The 17175-nt window shown below is 44.7% G+C and overlaps 1 protein-coding gene and 1 long non-coding RNA gene across 5 annotated transcripts in view; both read left to right on the top strand.

The window, feature by feature from the left end:
• LOC108285916 overlaps window positions 1-6016 on the top strand; it is an 8097-nt gene extending 2081 nt beyond the window's left edge. Inside the window, exon 2 of the long non-coding RNA XR_001817749.2 lies at window positions 5933-6016. This is a non-coding gene — a long non-coding RNA (uncharacterized LOC108285916). The remainder of the gene's footprint in view (window positions 1-5932) is intronic.
• A 2708-nt stretch (window positions 6017-8724) lies between these two features.
• The window catches only part of LOC119467608 (proteasome adapter and scaffold protein ECM29-like), a 50421-nt gene continuing 41970 nt past the window's right edge, over window positions 8725-17175 (top strand). For 2 of the 4 annotated variants that reach the window (XM_037729550.1, XM_037729549.1), the window contains exon 1: window positions 8725-9124. In XM_037729550.1, coding sequence (XP_037585478.1) covers window positions 9103-9124 — 22 coding nt within the window. In that variant the 5' untranslated portion in view covers window positions 8725-9102. Of the gene's footprint in view, window positions 9125-9379; window positions 9730-17175 lie in introns of those variants that run through there. The other 2 variants (XM_037729547.1, XM_037729548.1) reach the window with 2 other exon arrangements.

Raw genomic sequence — 17175 nt, 5'->3', positions numbered from 1 at the left:
AAAAAAAAAAATTTAAAAAGTTTTTTTGTAGAGATGTGGTCTCACTTTGTTGCTTAGGCTGGTCTATTCTTTTTGTTAAAAGAGACATTCCCAATAAAATGTTGTTTTATGTATAATGACTCTGAAAAGCTGTAACATAAAAAAATTGCACCAGCGTGGTGGTATGCACCTGCAGTCCCAGCTGCTCAGGAGGCTGAGGTGGGAGGATTGCTTGAGGCCAGGAGTTCAAGGCCAGCCTAGGCAACATGGCAAGATCCCATCTCTAAGAAAAAAAATATTATTCATGAATAGTTTGATGCCTAAGAAGGTTGTAATATATATAGGTTGTTTTGATAAATTGTGTACTGCTACTAATTATGATTATTCAATCTAAAACAATTTTTAAAAGGCCATAGAAAAATTTAAAAAATTTTAAATTTATATATGTATTTTTGTTGAAGAAAAGAATAATGAAGTGAATAAAACTTGAAAGGTTAAAACTATATTGCATTTGTATAAATTATTGTGAGGGTAGTCAAGTCAAACTACAAGTTCAAGGAGAAAGGGCAATTATGTAAAATATCTTGGTTTTTTTCTTTTTTTTTTGAGATGGAGTTTCACTCTTGTTGCCCAGGCTGGAGTGCAATGGCATAATCTCGGCTCACCGCAACCTCTGCCTCCTGGGTTCAAGCGATTCTCCTGCCTCAGCCTACTGAGTAGCTGAGATTAAGGCATGAGCCACCACTTCTGGCTAATTTTCTATTTTTAGTAGAGACAGGGTTTCTCCATGTTGGTCAGGCTGGTCTCAAACTCTCAACCTCAGGTGATCCACCTGCCTTGGCCTCCCAAAGTGCTGGGATTACAGGCATGAGCCACTGTACCTAGCCCCTGTATTTTTAAAAAAATGATGAGGTAGATATCTGTGAAAACATGTTTTCTTCTATGGTTCCTGGCTTATGACTCCAATAGCCCATGTTATAATGTTGGGGTGCTTTAGGACCCAGAAGCAGGCTTCAGAGAACAGAATCTCTGTGGGGCATGATAGCTCAGGACCGTAATCCCAGCACTTTGGGAGGCTGAGGCAAGTGGATCACCTGAGGTCAGGAGTTTGAGACCAGCCTGGCCAACATGGCAAAACCCTGTCTTTACTAAAAATACAAAAATTAGCCAGGCATGGTGGTGGGCACCTGTAATTCCAGCTACTTGGGAGGGTGAGGCAGGAGAATCGTTTGAGCCCTGAAGGCAGAGGCTGTAGTGAGCTGAGATCTTGCCACTGCACTCCAGCCTGGGCGATAGAGTGAGACTCCATCCACCACCCCTCAAAAAAAAAGAAAAAGAGAAGAAAGCAGAATCTCTGTCTCTGACCTTCTGTTGCCTTCCTTTTTCTCTCAAAAGTAGGAATCTTCTTCCCCCACCATTCCATCTTGGAGCCTGGCGGTAAAGAAATTCTCTGACCCAGGCTGGGTACAGTGGCTCACGGCTGTAATCCCAGTACTTTAGAAAGGAGGCCGAGGCAGGTGGATCATGAGGTCAGGAGATCAAGACCATTCTGGCCAACATGGTGAAACCCTATCTTTTCTAAAAATACAAAAATTAGCTTGGTGTGGTGGTGCACCTGTAGTCCCAGCTACTCAGGAGGCTAAGGCAGGAGAATTGCTTGAACCAGAGAGTCAGCAGTTGCAGTGAGCTGAGATTGTGCCATTGCACTCCAGTCTGGTGACAGAGTGAGACTCCATCTCAAAAAAAAAAAAAAAAAAAAATCTACCTTGTCTAATTGTAGATTATAAGACCCTCATTTCAGAAGGGGTCCTGCCCCATACCTGGTGGAAGGAATGCTGCACAGAGATGCAAAGAAGAATCTGAACAGACAGGCCTGGCTGGGTTTCCCTACTCAGTCTATTAGTATTAGGTCATATCATTTTTGTCCAGTCACATTTCTGCAAGATTGTCCATGTTTCAATCATGTCTTTGCACTGAAGTCTTCATAAAAGGCCTAAGAGGATGGGGGTACAGATAGCTTCTAAGTGGCTGAGCAAATAGAGGTTTCAGGAGGGTGTCATCCCTAGGGAGGGCATGGAAGCTCCATGTCCCTTTTCACTCTTTGCCCCATGCAGCTCTTCATCTGTATCTTTTGTAATATGCTTTATGATATATCAGTAAACTGTTTCCTTGAGTTCTATGAGTTGCTCTAGCAAATTAATTGAACTGAGGAGGGAGTCATGGATCCCCAGTTTACAGTTAGTTGATCAGAAGCCCAGGTTAAATAACCTGGAGCTTGCAGTTGGCATTGTAAGTTGTGGGGCAGTCTTGTGGGATTGAACCCTCAACTGTGTGATGTGACAGTATCTACAGGTAGATGGTGTTGGAGTTGAATTGGAGGATACCTAGCAGGTGTCTGCTGCAGAATTGCTTGCTTGCTTGTTGTATGGGGAGAACCTACCTTCTGCCTCCACTTGGTCTCAGAAGTCTTCTGTTTGTTTGTTTGTTTTTTGAGAAAGAGTCTTCACTCTGTTGCCAGGCTGGAGTGCAGTGGCGCAATCTCAGCTCACTGCAACCTCCGCCTCCCAAGTTCAAGCAATTCTCTTGCCTCAGCCTCCTGAGTAGCTGTGATTACAGGTGTGTCCCACCACACACAGCTAATTTTTGTATTTTTAGTAGAGACAGGGTTTCACCCTGTTGGCTGGGCTGGTCTCGAACTCCTAACCTCAAGTCATCTGCCAGCTTTAGCCTTCCAAAGTCCTGGAATTACAAGTGTGAACCACCAGGCCCAGCCTAAAGTCTTCTATTTTGATTGTGATGTAAACCCAGAGAAAAAAAAAAGTTTGTGTTTTTAACCTCACAGTGTCAAGTAAGTATCTTACTTAGAAAAAATCTTATTTAGATTCTATACATTTTAAAAAGTGATAAAAGTATTTAAAAATGCTGATATTTACAATAGAATTTGTTGTCAAAATTTTCCCTTTTTAATTATTTAAGCTATGAGAAAAAATTTTAGATGCCAACATAAAAATGCATTATTGGATTGCAGTGTTTTTCAAAATTCTTTTAGGGGAACATGAACTTTGAAGTCATTGTCTAAAGGAACCCAGAAGAGATAGGATATTACGGTATAGGCTATACTTTCAAAACGGGGAAGATGGTCTCCTAATAGCCATGGTTTAGTTTTATATTGGACCAGGTCAGCTTTTTGCCTTTTTTCCAATGGTTTTTGAGAGGGAAAATAAAGTGGATGGTGGGGTTTGCACAATATTGTGAATCGACAGGCACATTTTGTAAGATAAAAACCCAGGGAAAAAAACTTGAAGGTGCTCTAGTAAGAATTCATTGCCAGGCCAGGCATAGGCTCATGTCTGTAATCCTAGCACTTTGGGAGGCCAAGGTGGGTGGATCACCTGAGGTCAGGAGTTTGAGACCAGCCTGGCCAATATGATGAAACCCTGTCTCTACTAGAAATACAAAAAATTAGTCAGGTGTGGTGGTGTGCACCTGTAATCCCAGCTACTTGGGAGGCTGAGGCAGGATATTAGCTTGAACCTGGGAGGCGGATGTTGCAGTGAGTCACGAGATCGCACCATTGCACTCCAGCTTGGGCAACAAGAGCGAAACTCAGTCTCAAACAAAACAAAACAAAAAAAAGAATTTACTGCCATCCCTGGGCTTTAGCCTAAGACTGGAGCAAGTGATACTCAGGAGAGGACACATGGACCAGAAAGCAGTTGAAACATTTCAGATAATGAGACTCTAAAATGTATTCTGAGTTCACAGGAATTAGAGAGTAAAATATGGAAGGATTCTAATCATGGTTAGAGACGGATGTTTCTGAGTGTGATTTTTTAGAAAGTGCAATGTTTTGAGTCATGATGGCTTTATGTGCAGTGAAATATGTCTTTAATAAATAACTGACTGAAAAGAGCAGAGATGAAGATCAGAAGTTTGAACTACACTGGCTGGTTGGACCCAGTCCCTGACTTTTTCACAACCAAAACAAATGGCATATGAGATTTATTTATGTAGAATTTTGGCTTGTCTGGAACTCTGGAGGTCCAAATTGAATTCAATTCCAAATGGAATCACTTGGGATAATTTAATTCTCTAGACAGTTTAGAATTAATCTTTTTAGGCACCTAAAATTACTTCTTATAATCATTTTAGATGAAAGGCCTACTAAAATATACTCCATACTTTCTTGTTTTTTGATGCTAATATACTTGAGATAATTTTACTACATTTTTTTCCCTTTTTTTTTGTAGAGACAGGGGCTTATTATGTTTCCCTAGGCTGGTCTTGAATTCCTGGCCTCAAGCCATCCTCCTGCTTCAGCCTCTTAAGGTACTAGTATTACAGGTGTGAGCCATCGTGCCTGGCCATAATTTTACTGTTTTTTAAGGTTAGGATTAGCACCACGAACATCATCTATCTAAGAGAAATGACTTCAGGACCTATGGAGTCAGCAGTGCATTTTGTACTTTATAAATATTCCCAGAATTTACCTTTTTTTTTGAGATAGAGTTTTGCTTTTTTGTCCAGGCTGGAGTGAAGTGACATGATCTTGGCTCACTGCAACCTCTGCCCACCCTTCCCTCTACCCCAGGCGATTCTCCTGCATCAGCCTCTCCAGTAGTTGGGATTACAGGCAGTGCCATGGCTGGCTAATTTTTTGTATTTCTTTTTGAGAGGTAGTCTTGCTCTGTCACCAGGCTAGAGTGCAGTAGTGCGATCTTGGCTCACTGCAACCTCTGCCTCCCGGGTTCAAGCGATTCTCCTGCCTCAGCTTCCTGAGTATCTGGGACTACAGGTATGCACCACCACACCCAGCTAATTTTTGTATTTTTAGTAGGGACAGGGTTTCACCATGTTGGCCAGGATGGTCTCAATTTCTTGATCTCATGATCCGCCTGCCTTGGTCTCCTAAAGTGCTGGGATTACAGACGTAAGCCACTGCGCCCAGACTTCTAATTTATTTTTATTTTTATTTTTAGTAGAGATGGGGTTTCACCCTGTTGCCCAGGCTGGTCCTAAACTCTTGACCTCAGGTGATCCACCTTCCTCGGCCTCCCAGAATTCTAGGATCACAGGCATGAACCACCACACCTAGCTCAGAATTTACATTTTGAGTTATTATATGTTAATTTATTTATGATTTTTTGTACAGATGGGGGTCTTGCTATGTTGCCCAGGCTGGTCTCAAACTCCTGGCCTCAAGTGATCCTTCTACCTCACCCTCCTGAGTATCTGGGATTACAGGTGTGAGCCTAGCTGCTGTTTCTTTTTCCTTTTCTTTTTTTTTTTTTTTTTTTTTTTTTTTTGAGACAGGGTCTCACTCTGTTGCCCAGGCTGGAGTACAGTGGTGTGATCTCTGCTGATGGCAACCTCTGCCTCCCATGTGCATGCAATCCTCCCATCTTAGCCTTTCTAGTACTGACACCACAGGTGTACACAACTACACCTGGATGACTTTTTGATTTTTTGTAGGGATGGTATCTTGCTAGATTGCCCAGGCTGGTCTTGAATTCTTGGGCTCCGGGGATCCTCCTGCCTCAGTCTTCCAAAATGTTGGGATTACAGATGTGAGCCACTGTGCCCAGCCCTGTCTAGCTTGTTTTATTTTTTTTATTTTTTATTTTTTTTTTGAGACGGAGTTTTGCTGTTGTTGCCCAGGCTGGAGTGCAATGGCGCGATCTCGGCTCACCGCAACCTCCACCTCCTGGGTTCAAGCAATTCTCCTGCCTCAGCCTCCCAAGTAGCTGGGACTACAGGCATGCACCATCATGCCCAGCTAATTTTTTTTTGCATTTTTAGTAGAGACGGGGTTTCACCTTGTTGACCAGGATGGTCTCGAACTCTTGACCTCGTGATCCACCCGCCTCGGCCTCCCAAAGTGCTGGGATTACAGGCTTGAGCCACCGCGCCCAGCTAGCTTGTTTTAATAATTTGTCTGCTTCTTTGTTTTTAGGTGTCTGTTAGCACTTGTCAACCATGTATCTGCCCAGAAGAAGAATGCTTTAAGATATTCTGCTTTAACTATGGACACAAGATTTTAAAAAAATCTTATTAGATCTGTATATGCATTTGATGTGAAGGCAGCCTACACGAGAGGAGAGGGGACAGATTTTTAGTTCTCAGATTTTATGATATCCTATTTTGGTTTCTTAGTAGCCTCTTCTCTGGCTCCCATTTCCTTTAGGAAATAAGAATGTCTTCACCCTTGGACCTTGTACATGGCCTATGTTACAACAGGAATGACATATAGTGATCAGAAGTAGCATGTAAGTTGCTATAAACTACTCTATGTAATGAGACTTTAAGACTTTTTGCTTAACAATTCCACATCTACATATAGAAATATGTGATTACATAAAGATATGTGTAAGACTGTTTTACAGTAGTATTGTTTGCTTTAGAAAAAAATTGTTAACACTCTAACTGCTCATCAATAGGGAATGGTTAAATATATCTTGTTGGTACTTATCATGCAGCCATTAAAAAAAAATGAGATAGTTCTGTACATACTGATCCTAGTGATTAAGCAAGCAGACTCTGGATCCACGCTGCCCAGTTGAAGTCCCAGCTCCACCACTTACTTTCCAGTTTGTGGCACACTAGACGTGTTCCTCAACCACGCAGTGCCCTAAAAATCCCTATTTTATAAGATTGTTGTGGGGATTAGATGAATTCAAGTAAAACACTAGAATGGTGCCTGGCATAATTAATATTACATTAGCCATTATTATCACTACTGATACGAAAGCCATTAATACATTATTTGGCGAAAAGATAATGTTACATAACAGGGGAAGTAGAGTTCCATTTTTGTCAAAACAAAAATCTGTGTACACGCATTCACATGATTTGTACACGCAGAGAACCTGGAATTTCTACATGGGAGAAACTAAAGATTTGTCAACTAGTCTTGCCTGGAGGTTAAAATTGCCTAACAGGCTGGGTGCAGTGGCTCACACCTGTAATCCCAGCACTGTGGGAGGCTCAGGCAGGTGGATCATCTGAGGTCGGGAGTTTGAGACCAGCTTGGCTAACATGGTGAAACTCCGGTTCTACAAAAAACAAACAAACAAAAAAATAAATAAATAATTAGCCGGGCATGGTGACACATGCTGTAATCTCAGTTACTCAGCAGACTGAGGCAGGAGAATCACTTGAACCCAGGAGGCAGGGGTTGCAGTGAGCCGAGATTGCGCCATTGTACCCTAGACTGGGCAACAAGATCAAAACTCCGTCTCAAAAAAAAAAAAAAAAAAAAAAAAAAAAAAAATGCAAAAAAAAACCAATAAATTTTTTTTTTTTTTTTTGAGACAGAGTTTTGCTCTTGTTACCCAGGCTGGAGTGCAATGGCGCGATCTCGGTTCACCGCAACCTCCACCTCCTGGGTTCAGGCAATTCTCCTGCCTCAGCTTCCGGAGTAGCTGGGATTACAGGCACGCGCCACCATGCCCAGCTCATTTTTTGTAGTTTTAGTAGAGACGGGGTTTCACCATGTTGACCAGGATGGTCTCGATCTGTTGACCTCGTGATCCACCCGCCTCGGCCTCCCAAAGTGCTGGGATTACAGGCGTGAGCCACCGCGCCCGGCACAAAATCATGTTTATTCACTTGGATTTGGTATTTATTTGGGGTGGCTTTGGAAGGATCCATTTGAGATCATGGGAATCAAATTTCCCCAAACCAGTCTTTAGTGCAGCTACTTTCTATGGTCACAGAAATAGGAAAGGTTGAATGTACCAAACTGTTAATGGGGATTATTTATGGGCATGAGTGTATTTATGATCATGAGTGAGATGAGGGGGTTGGTGGGTATGAAGTTGGGGGAAGACCTTTATACACTGCTGTGTTGTTTGTAAATAGTTCAGCGTGCATTTATTTTGGAGCAACATCAAATAAAAGAGGAGAGTACAAGAAAAAAGGGATTGGTTAACTTAATGTACTATGAAGTTACTAACAAAAGAGGGTGATGGTGGTGCAGTGTTTTGAATTAACATGGAACAATGTGTTTGAGGGAATCATTGATCCAGAACATGGATTTTTATTGCATGAAACCTGTCCCCATCACAGCCATACATAGGATTGTATATGTGTGTCCAGAGAAAAGGTCTTCTGCACACTTAACTGTTAACTGTTAGTCATAATTTCTCTGCAGAGTGGGATGGTGGGGCTAGGAGGAAGGACTTTCACTTTTCATTTTATAATACTCCAAATCATTTGCATTTTTTACAAAGATCATGTATAATTTCTATAATAAAACAATAAAGGAAATAAGAATGACTTCATTGTACTTTGTACATGGCCTTTGTTACACAGTAATGACATATATTCCATTTTCAAGACATTACTTAGGGATTTATAGATTTCTGCTTTAAGGAATAAATGCAATTTCAATCCATTTAAGAGTCGATTCCTTCTTATACCAAAAAAAAAAAAAAAAACAAAAAACTGATCTTGTATCTGATTTGTTATGACAATACCATCACTTAAAGTACAGCAATTATGCAACCCCTTAATTTGAATTTCATTTTGCAAGTGTACAAGACCTCACGGACAAAGGGAAGGCAGAAAGTTAAAATCAGCATATCTAAAATCACTCTGGTTACCAAAAAGACGTAGGGTATCTCAACAAAATCTTAGAGCTCACATAGGCATAGATACTTCCCTGTAAACTTTAGGAATCTTGCTCATCTAACTTTTGCAGGGCTGAGTGAACCCCCTGCTCCCGTCAGTCGTTTCGGGAGCACCAGCAACCTCCACCCCAGCACGGGACTGTAGGGGGCCACTGCGGCGCAGGGGCTCGCCCGGCACTGAGTCAGCGCCCGGCCCGAGAAGTTCGGCGGGAGGCGCAGGGCGGGGCTTCCTCCCGCTGACTCCTAGCCGGGCTATACTTTTCCGAGTCCACGTCTCTTCCTTTGGACAGGCGTGTTTCCCCAGGTCGGGCCCAGCCAGCGTGACAGCCGCAGACCTCGGAAAAGGGTGCTCCGGCCCCGCCTCAAGGACTTCCCCTAGCCACCAGGGCAGCCCGGGCCCGCTCGGCCCAGGACTGAGACTCACTGGGCCCGGCCCGCCGAACGCCTCGCTCCACAGCGCTCACCTCGCGGCGCCGAACGCAGCGTCCGCGGCATGGAGACCGGCTCCGACTCAGGTCAGAGGCCCGCGCCAGGCTGGCTCCGCGCGCGCGGCGGGGCAGTTAGGCCGGGCCGCCCGCGCAGACCGCCGCGTGCCGGGTCCGCGCGGGGAGCGCACGCGGGGCGGGCGGCGACAGGTGGGCAGGACGAGCCGCGAGCGAGCGAGGGCGGGCGGGCGCGCGAGGGGCCCGGCGGGGGGGCCGCTGGGAGGATGGCTCAGCTCTTTCTAAATATAAAACCGGCGTGAGCTGTGCAAGCGCGGCGCGGAGTCGCAGAGCCGCCGCGCGGGCCTGGCGCACGGGGATTCGGCCGCACAGACGGCGGCGGCGGCGGCGGCGGCAGCGGCTCCGCAGAGGCGCGAGGCTGCGGGAGCGCCCGAGTCGCGAGCTCGCGGGGGCAGCGAAGAGCGACGCTCGCAACGCGGAGGACGCAGGCGGCGGCGGCGGGCGGGCCTCGGGGCGCAGCGCGGTCCGCGCCGAGTGACCGGAGGCGGCTCCCGGCCTCTGCCACACCGCGAGCCGCGAGCCCCCTGGCCGCACCCTTCCCCCCCCAGCTCCTCCCTCGCTCCCTCCCCGGCGCAACATGGCTGCGGCCGCCGCCTCCGCCTCCCAGGATGAGCTGAGTAAGTGCTGCGGCCGAGCCTGCGGCCGCGAGCTGGAACAGGAGCCGCGCGGGACCTGGGGGCGGCGGCCGGGGCCGGGCAGGAGGGCTGGGGCGCCAGGCCCGGTGGGGGGGGGGCGGCGGCGGCCGCGGAGTGCGGGGGGCTGGGGCGCCCGGGCCTGGTGGGCGGGCGGGGCGCGGGCCGTCGCTGCTGGCGTTTGTAGGCCTCAGGTTTGCACCGTCACGTTGCGAAATTGAAACCGGAGTCCCAGGAGGAGCCACCTCTGGCCGCGATCCGCCCTGGCCCGGGGTGGGGGGAGCCCAGCCCCCTGCCCGCCGAGCTTTGGCTGGCAGGAGGGCCGGAGCCCCGGGTGACGGGCAGTGTCCGTCCGTCCCGTCTGACCCCGCCGTGGCCTCGGGTCCCCGACGGTTGGGCGAGTTCTAGAAATGTAGCTATCGGGAAGGGGGAGAAGGTGCCTTTCTGTGACACTCTACAATATCAGCCGAAAGGTCACGAATAGGCGGTGACCCTCAGGTGGAGTAGGGAGGGCGGGAGGGCGGAGAGGGTCGCCGGAGGAACCGCTGGAGAAACCGCGGGGTGACAGCGCTTTCAGAAAGGAGAGTCAGTGTCCCCTCGACCGTACGCGGTGCAGCCTTCCTGGGGACGGCGGTCCCTGTCCGGGGAGAGCGGTGGTCACCCTGAATCCCAGGCCGCCCCGCCCGCCGCCGGGGTTCGCCTCGATGCTTTGTGGGAAGTGTAGTCCCGGGGCGCCGCGGGCCCACGCTGGGGTCATAAATACTGAATGTTCATAGGACATAGGACATGTGAGATAATTTCTGATTGCGTTTTGGGTGTTTATTTTCCGAGGGTTTTCTTTCTTCCTTTTATTTATTATTTGTCAGTGCTGCCCTTCAGTTTATGGCAAAAACAAGAAAGGTGTTATTTGGAGATGTTGTGGGTTTTAAATGGAATAAAGCATGGATGCGGTGTTGCAAGCTTTATGAAGCTTATGTTGTTAAAGCCGCTTCTGAATTTCCATATGAAAGTAGTTATACACGTAATTTATGTTTCTTTGGTGCTTGTCAGTTTAAAGCTACTTTTATATACATGATCTCACTTTTGCCGTCATAGCAACCTTGTGAGGCAGATAGGTAGGAATTATCCTTGTTTTAAAGAGGAGGCAGGTTTGGAGAGATTAAGTTCCTTGCTGCTTTGACACAGAACTGGGGGAGCAGGAGTACTGTTTGCCCTTTTTGAAGCTGAAGTAAACACTTGGTGTGATCCTGAGCAGATTGGAGAGTCGGAGAAGACAAGGTCTCATGGTGCGATTAGAGATAGAAGTGGGCTGAATAGATTGCTACTCTGACAGTTCCACGTGGAAGCACCACCAGGCCTTCTGAGATCAGTTCTATGTTTTGTTTTGTTTTTAATTTTGATAAAAATACACATACCATAAAATTTACCATCCTAGCCGTTTTTAAGTGTACAGTTCAGTTGGATTGAGTACATTCTCACTGTTGTGTAATCATCACCATCGTCCATCTCTAGAACTCTTCATGTTGCAAAACTGAAACTTGATACCCATTAAACAACAAATCCCTATTCCCTCCTCCCCTTCAATCCCTGGCGACCATCATTCTGCCTTCTGTCCCTGTGATTTTCAGTATGGTTGTACCTCATGTAAATGGAATCATACAGAATTTGTGACTGGTTTTATTTTCATTTAACAAAATGTTCCCCAGGTTCATCCATGTTGTTGCATGTGTCAGAATTTCTTTTCCTTTTAAAGGTTGAATGGTACTCCCTTGTGTGTATATACCACATTTTCTTGTCCATTTATCTGTCTATAGATGCTTGGGTTGCTTCCACCTTGTAGCTATTGGGAATAACGCTGCTGTGAAAATAGCTGTACAAATATCTACCTGCTTTCAGTTCTTTTGGGTACATACCTGGAAATGTCATTCCTGGATCATGTGATAATTCTAGTTTTAAGTTTTTAAGGAACCAGTGGACTGTTTTCAACAGTGGTTGTACTATTTTACATTCCCACCAACAATACACAGGGTTCTAATTTCTCTACATCTTGGCCAACACTTATCTGTATTCTCAAAAGTAACCATCCTGATGGGTGTGAGGTGGTCTGATTATTTTTCTTTCAATTATTATGCTGTATGACATATGAGTTCCTCTTGTAGCACCAAACACATTCAAATCTGAATTGCTAGCAGGAATGGGGAACAAAACTGGAGGAAGAATTGGACATTCTGAAGTGGCTGAAGTATTTGTGTCTATGCAGTGTGCTTCCATACATTCAGGTACTGGTTAAGATGCTGATAGTTAAGGGATTTCCTGGCTTTAGTAGCTAATGGATAGTTAGGAACAAATAATTCCAATCTTTGCCTTCCCCTTGCTTTATTCCGTTAAATTGTCAGTCATTAGCCACGGATAGATACCTGTTGACCTGGTTTCTGTATTTCTTCTTCTTTTTTTTTTTTTTTGAGATAGAGCCTCACTTAATTGCCCAGGTTGGAGTACAGTCGTGTGATCTTGGCTCACCGCAACCTCCACCTCCTGGGTTCAAGCAGTTCTCTGCCTCAGCTTCCAAAGTAGTTGGGATTACAGGTGCCTGCCATCACGCCCAGCTAATTTTTTGTATTTTTAGTAGAGACAGGATTTCACCATCTTGGCCAGGCTGGTCTTGAACTCCTGACCTCTTGATCCACCCACCTCGGTCTCCCAAAGTGCTGGATTACATGCATGAGCCACCATGCTCAGCTGGTTTCCTTATTTCTTAGAAGAGATTGAATACTCTCCTAAGTTGATCACTTAGAATAATTTAACTTGAATGCTTATACATGTACACTGGTTAAGAAGTTTCATACAAAGCACTTTTAGTTTTAGAATGGCTATAATAAAATAGGAGATGGCTGATAAAATGTGCTTTTGGCCGGTTGCGGTGGCTCACACCTGTAATCCCAGCACTTTGGGAGGTCAAGGTGGGTGAATCACCTGAGGTCAGAAGTTTGAGACCGGCCTGGCCAACATGGTGAAATCCCATCTCTACTAAAAATACAAAAATTAGCCGTGTGTGGTGGCATGTGCCTGTAGTTCTAGCTACTCAGGGGGCTGAAGCAGGAGAATCATTTGAATTTGGGAGGTGGAGGTTCTGGTGAGTTGAGATTGTACCACTCCAGCCTGAGCAACAGAGCTAGACTCTGTCTCAAAAAAAAAGTGCTTTAAAGAATTCCACCAAAAAAAAAAAAAAGAGCAAATTATCTGAATATTTTCTATTATTTATGACTAGTAGATGATAATAAAAGCAAACTACTTTAGCTGGCATGGTCGTGGGCACCTGTAATCCCAGCTACTCGGGAGGCTGAGGTAGGAGAATCACTTGAACCCAGGAAGTGGAGGTTGCAGTGAACCGAGATCATGCCACTGCACTCCAGCCTGGGCGACAGTGACACTCTGTCTCAAAAAAAAAGTAAACTACTAGATGCCAGCATTGTTTTCCACCAACATTTTATTGTAAAAAATCTTCACACACACAGAAAAGTTGAAAGTGAACATTCATGTGCCCACCACCTCGATTCTACCGCTGATAGTTGAATAACTTCATCATATTTACTATAATAGCAAACTTTATCATTTGTTCATCTCTCATCTATTGACTTTTAAAAATTGTTAAACATTTTTAGTTTTACTTTTTTTTTTTGAGACAGGGTCTTGCTCTGTCACCCAGGCTGGAGTGCAATGGTGTGATCTTGGCTCACTGCAACCTCTGCCTCCCCGGTTTAAGCAATTCTCCTGCCTCAGCCTCCTGAGTAGCTGGGACTACAGGTGCATGCCACGATGCCTGGCTAATTTTTGTATTTTAAGTAGAGACTGGGTTTCACCATATTGGTCAGGCTGGTCCTGAATCCCTGACCTCAGGTGATCTGCCTGCCTTGACCTCCCAAAGTGCTGGGATTACAGGCAGCTGCCACACTTGGCCCCTAGTTTTACTTTATTTTTTAAAAAATTAGGCCAGGTGTGGTGACTCACTCCTGTAATCCTAGCACTTTGGGAGGCCGAGGCAAGCAGATCATGAGGTCAAGAGTTCAAGACCAGCCTGGCCAATGTGGTGAAACCCTGTTTCAACTACAAATACAAAAATCAGTTGGTGTGGTGGCATGCGCCTGTAGTCCCAGCTGCTTGAGAGGCTGAACCAGGAGAATCGCTTGAACCCAGGAGGCGGAGGTTGCAGTGAGCTGAGAGATCGTGCCACTGCATTCCAGCCTGGGTGACAGAGTGGGACTCCATCTCAAAAAAAAAAACAAGTGGTAAAATACACATTATATAAAATTTTACCACCTTAACAATTTTTAAGCGTACATTGTTATCAAGTACTTATTACTCCATTTTTTTTATGCATTTCAAAGTAAATTGGTGACATCAACACACATTCCCCCTAAATATTTCAGTACCAGCATTGTTTTAAATGTTTTGTATGTGTTATTCCTCAGAATAATCCTGAAAGGTAGGTAATATTATTATTGCTGCTTTATGGAATGAGAAACAGGGTTCTTAGGTCTCCTGGGTCCTGCAGCTGGAAAGTAGTCCTGGTGCCCTCAGCCTTTAGCATGCACTTACAACCACCCTTGAGGCCATCTTACCTCTGTGCACCATAGAGTGTGCATGCTGATGAGCAGTTCAAATCAGATGCATTGCCACATTCTCAGCTAGACGTTATAATCCAACCATTTCACCGCTGTTGGGTACAAAAGAGACACCAAAGCCCACCAAATGAATTATAATACTATTGAGAAAGAGGAAGAATATGTGTAAACAGATAAGTAAGGACCAAAATGTATGACTGTATGATATGGATAATAGTCAAGTAATATTTTCTGTGATTCCCAGGTTTGTTATTTTGAGATACATAGCTGGTAAAACTGCATTTCTGTAGATTTCAAATAAACATTTTCCTCCTTTCACTTGAAGTAATTTATGTCATATCAATTTAAGTGAAATCTGCAACTTTCAGTTGTATCTGCTACCATGCTTAGTTGGAGAAGCAAAATTGACTGTTAGGATTCTTTTTTATTTATTTTATTTTATTCATTCATTCATTCATTCATTTATTTTGAGATGGAGTCTCACTCTGTTGCCCAGGCTGGAGTGCAGTGGTGGGATCTTGGCTCACTGCAACCTCCGCCACCTGGGTTTAAGTGATTCTCCTGCCTCAGCCTCCCAAGTAGCTGGGATTACAGTTGCACCCCTACACCCAGCTAATTTTTGTATTTTTAGTAGAGATGGGATTTCACCATGTTGACCAGGCTGGTCTTGAACTCCTTACCTCGGGATCCTTCCAGCTTGGCCTCCCAAAGTGCTGGGATTACAGGAGTGAGACACCTCACCTGGCCTATTTATTTTTTGAATAATATCATTGAGCATGCATGTTGCCAAAAGCCTGGGTGCAGTGACTCAAGTTTGTAATTCCAGCACTTTGGGAAGTTGAGGCGGGCAGATTGCTTGAGTCCAGGAGTTTGAGACCAGCCTGGGCAATGTAGCGAAACCCCGTTTCTACAAAAAATACAAAAATTAGCTGGGTGTGGTGGCACCAGCCTGTAGTTCCAGCTACTCGGGAGGCTGAAGTAGGGGGATGGCTTGTGCCAGGAAGTCAAGACTGCAGTAAGCTGAGATCACACCACTACACTCTAGCCTCTGTGACAAAGCGAGACCTTGTTTCAAAGAAAAAAAGGTTGCCAAAAATTGGCAGGTTAATTTTGGGTTGAGACTTTTTAGCATTTGTTATCCTTTCACAAACCCAAACCTCATGTTTGAGTCAGTGATTATAAGAGAATAATTAATAGTAAAGCTGTTGATTGTGTATTTACCATGTGTTCTAATTGTTTTGCATGTATCAACCAACTGAATCCTTAAAACAACTCTGTGAGTTTGGTCCTATTATTGTTTCAGGGGTAGAGCTATCCTCATTAGACAGTTAGGGCTTGAACTCACATTCTTTGATTCCAAAATCTATTAATTCTGCCCTACTACTACTGTATGATTCCTGCATGGGAGAATATAGAGTTCATAACAAGATCAAGATGGCTTTTTTTCTTTCTTTCTTTCTTTTTTTTTTTTTTTCATGTCTAGTATCCAGAAAGAACCTTCTGTAGTGTATAAAATATGGCAGTTGGGACCAGGCACAGCGGCTCACACTTGTAATCACAACACTTTGGGAGGCCAAGGCTGGTGGATAACTTGAGCTCAGGTGTTCAAGACCAGCCTGGCCAACATGGTGAAACCTCGTCTCTACCAAAATACAAAAAAATTAGCCGGGTGTTGTGACGTGGGCCTGTAGTCTCAGCTTCTTGGGAGGCTGAGGTGGGAGAATTGCTTGAACCTTGGAGCAGGAGGTTGCAGTGAGCTGAGAATGTGCCACTGCACTCCAGCCTGTGTGACAGAGCTAGACTCCTCAAAAAAAAAAAAAAAAAAAAAAAAAAAAAAAAAGCAGTGGCAATAAAAAAATCTGATGTTTGTTGAACAGAACATAGTAGATTTTTGGGTAAGTTGCCAAAAAAGAAAACCATTAGTTTTGACTGTTAAAGGCAGTTCTGAAATCTAGTTTGTAAATTAGTTAAGCTCAGAGCTGTAGCTTTCTTTCCATATGCTTAGAGTGATTATAACTATTGCAAATGAAATGAAACTCAATGCAAGACATGTGGCTAGTTTTTCTGCTAATATTATCTTCTACCACTTTATGGAAAAGTTGACATTATAGTTAATATTTCAGCAGTGGGGTTGAGAGATTTCTGACAGCGAAAGAAGCATTTGAGACTTTTCACCTGGTCAGCTGTTTAGTGGTTTTGTATTCTGGGCTTTATAATTATAAGGCATCCTTAGAATCTGATCTTCGTTGGGATAAAGGCAACTCATGAAGAGCAACTGCCTGTAATCTTAAATCATGTACTATTCAATTTGACCATTTGACATAGCCATGGGAAACTTTAGTTGCAGAAGTTGGCCAGATAATCAGCATGTCAAGTTTCTTCTGAGAGAGCCTCTGCTAGTGCCGGGAATCCTAGTGGCTCTTTTAGAGGATGAGACATGGGAAGCTGTATGCTGAACATGATTCTGTGACCATACTGAAATAGCTCCTAAGAGTTAATTGTTTAGGCTGGGTGTGGTGGCTCATGTCTGTAATCTCAGCACTTTGGGAGGCTGAAGTGGGTGGATCACGAGGTCAGGAGTTCAAGACCAGTCTGGCCGAGATGATAAAACCCCATCTGTACTAAAAATTACAAAAAAATTAGCTGGGTGTTGTGGCAGGTCCCTGTAACCCCAGCTACTCAGGAGTCTGAGGCAGGAGAATCGGGTGAACCTGGAAGGCAAAGGTTGCAGTGAACCAAGAACACACCCCTGCACTCCAGCCTGGGCATCAAGAGTGAGACGCTGTTTAAAAAAAAAAAAAAAAAAGTT

The sequence above is a fragment of the Cebus imitator genome, unplaced genomic scaffold (assembly GCF_001604975.1).
Source record: "Cebus imitator isolate Cc_AM_T3 unplaced genomic scaffold, Cebus_imitator-1.0 Scaffold310, whole genome shotgun sequence".
Classification (NCBI taxonomy): domain Eukaryota; kingdom Metazoa; phylum Chordata; class Mammalia; order Primates; family Cebidae; genus Cebus; species Cebus imitator.
Note: the sequence above shows the minus strand (reverse complement) of the source record. Positions and strands in the feature narration are given on the sequence as shown.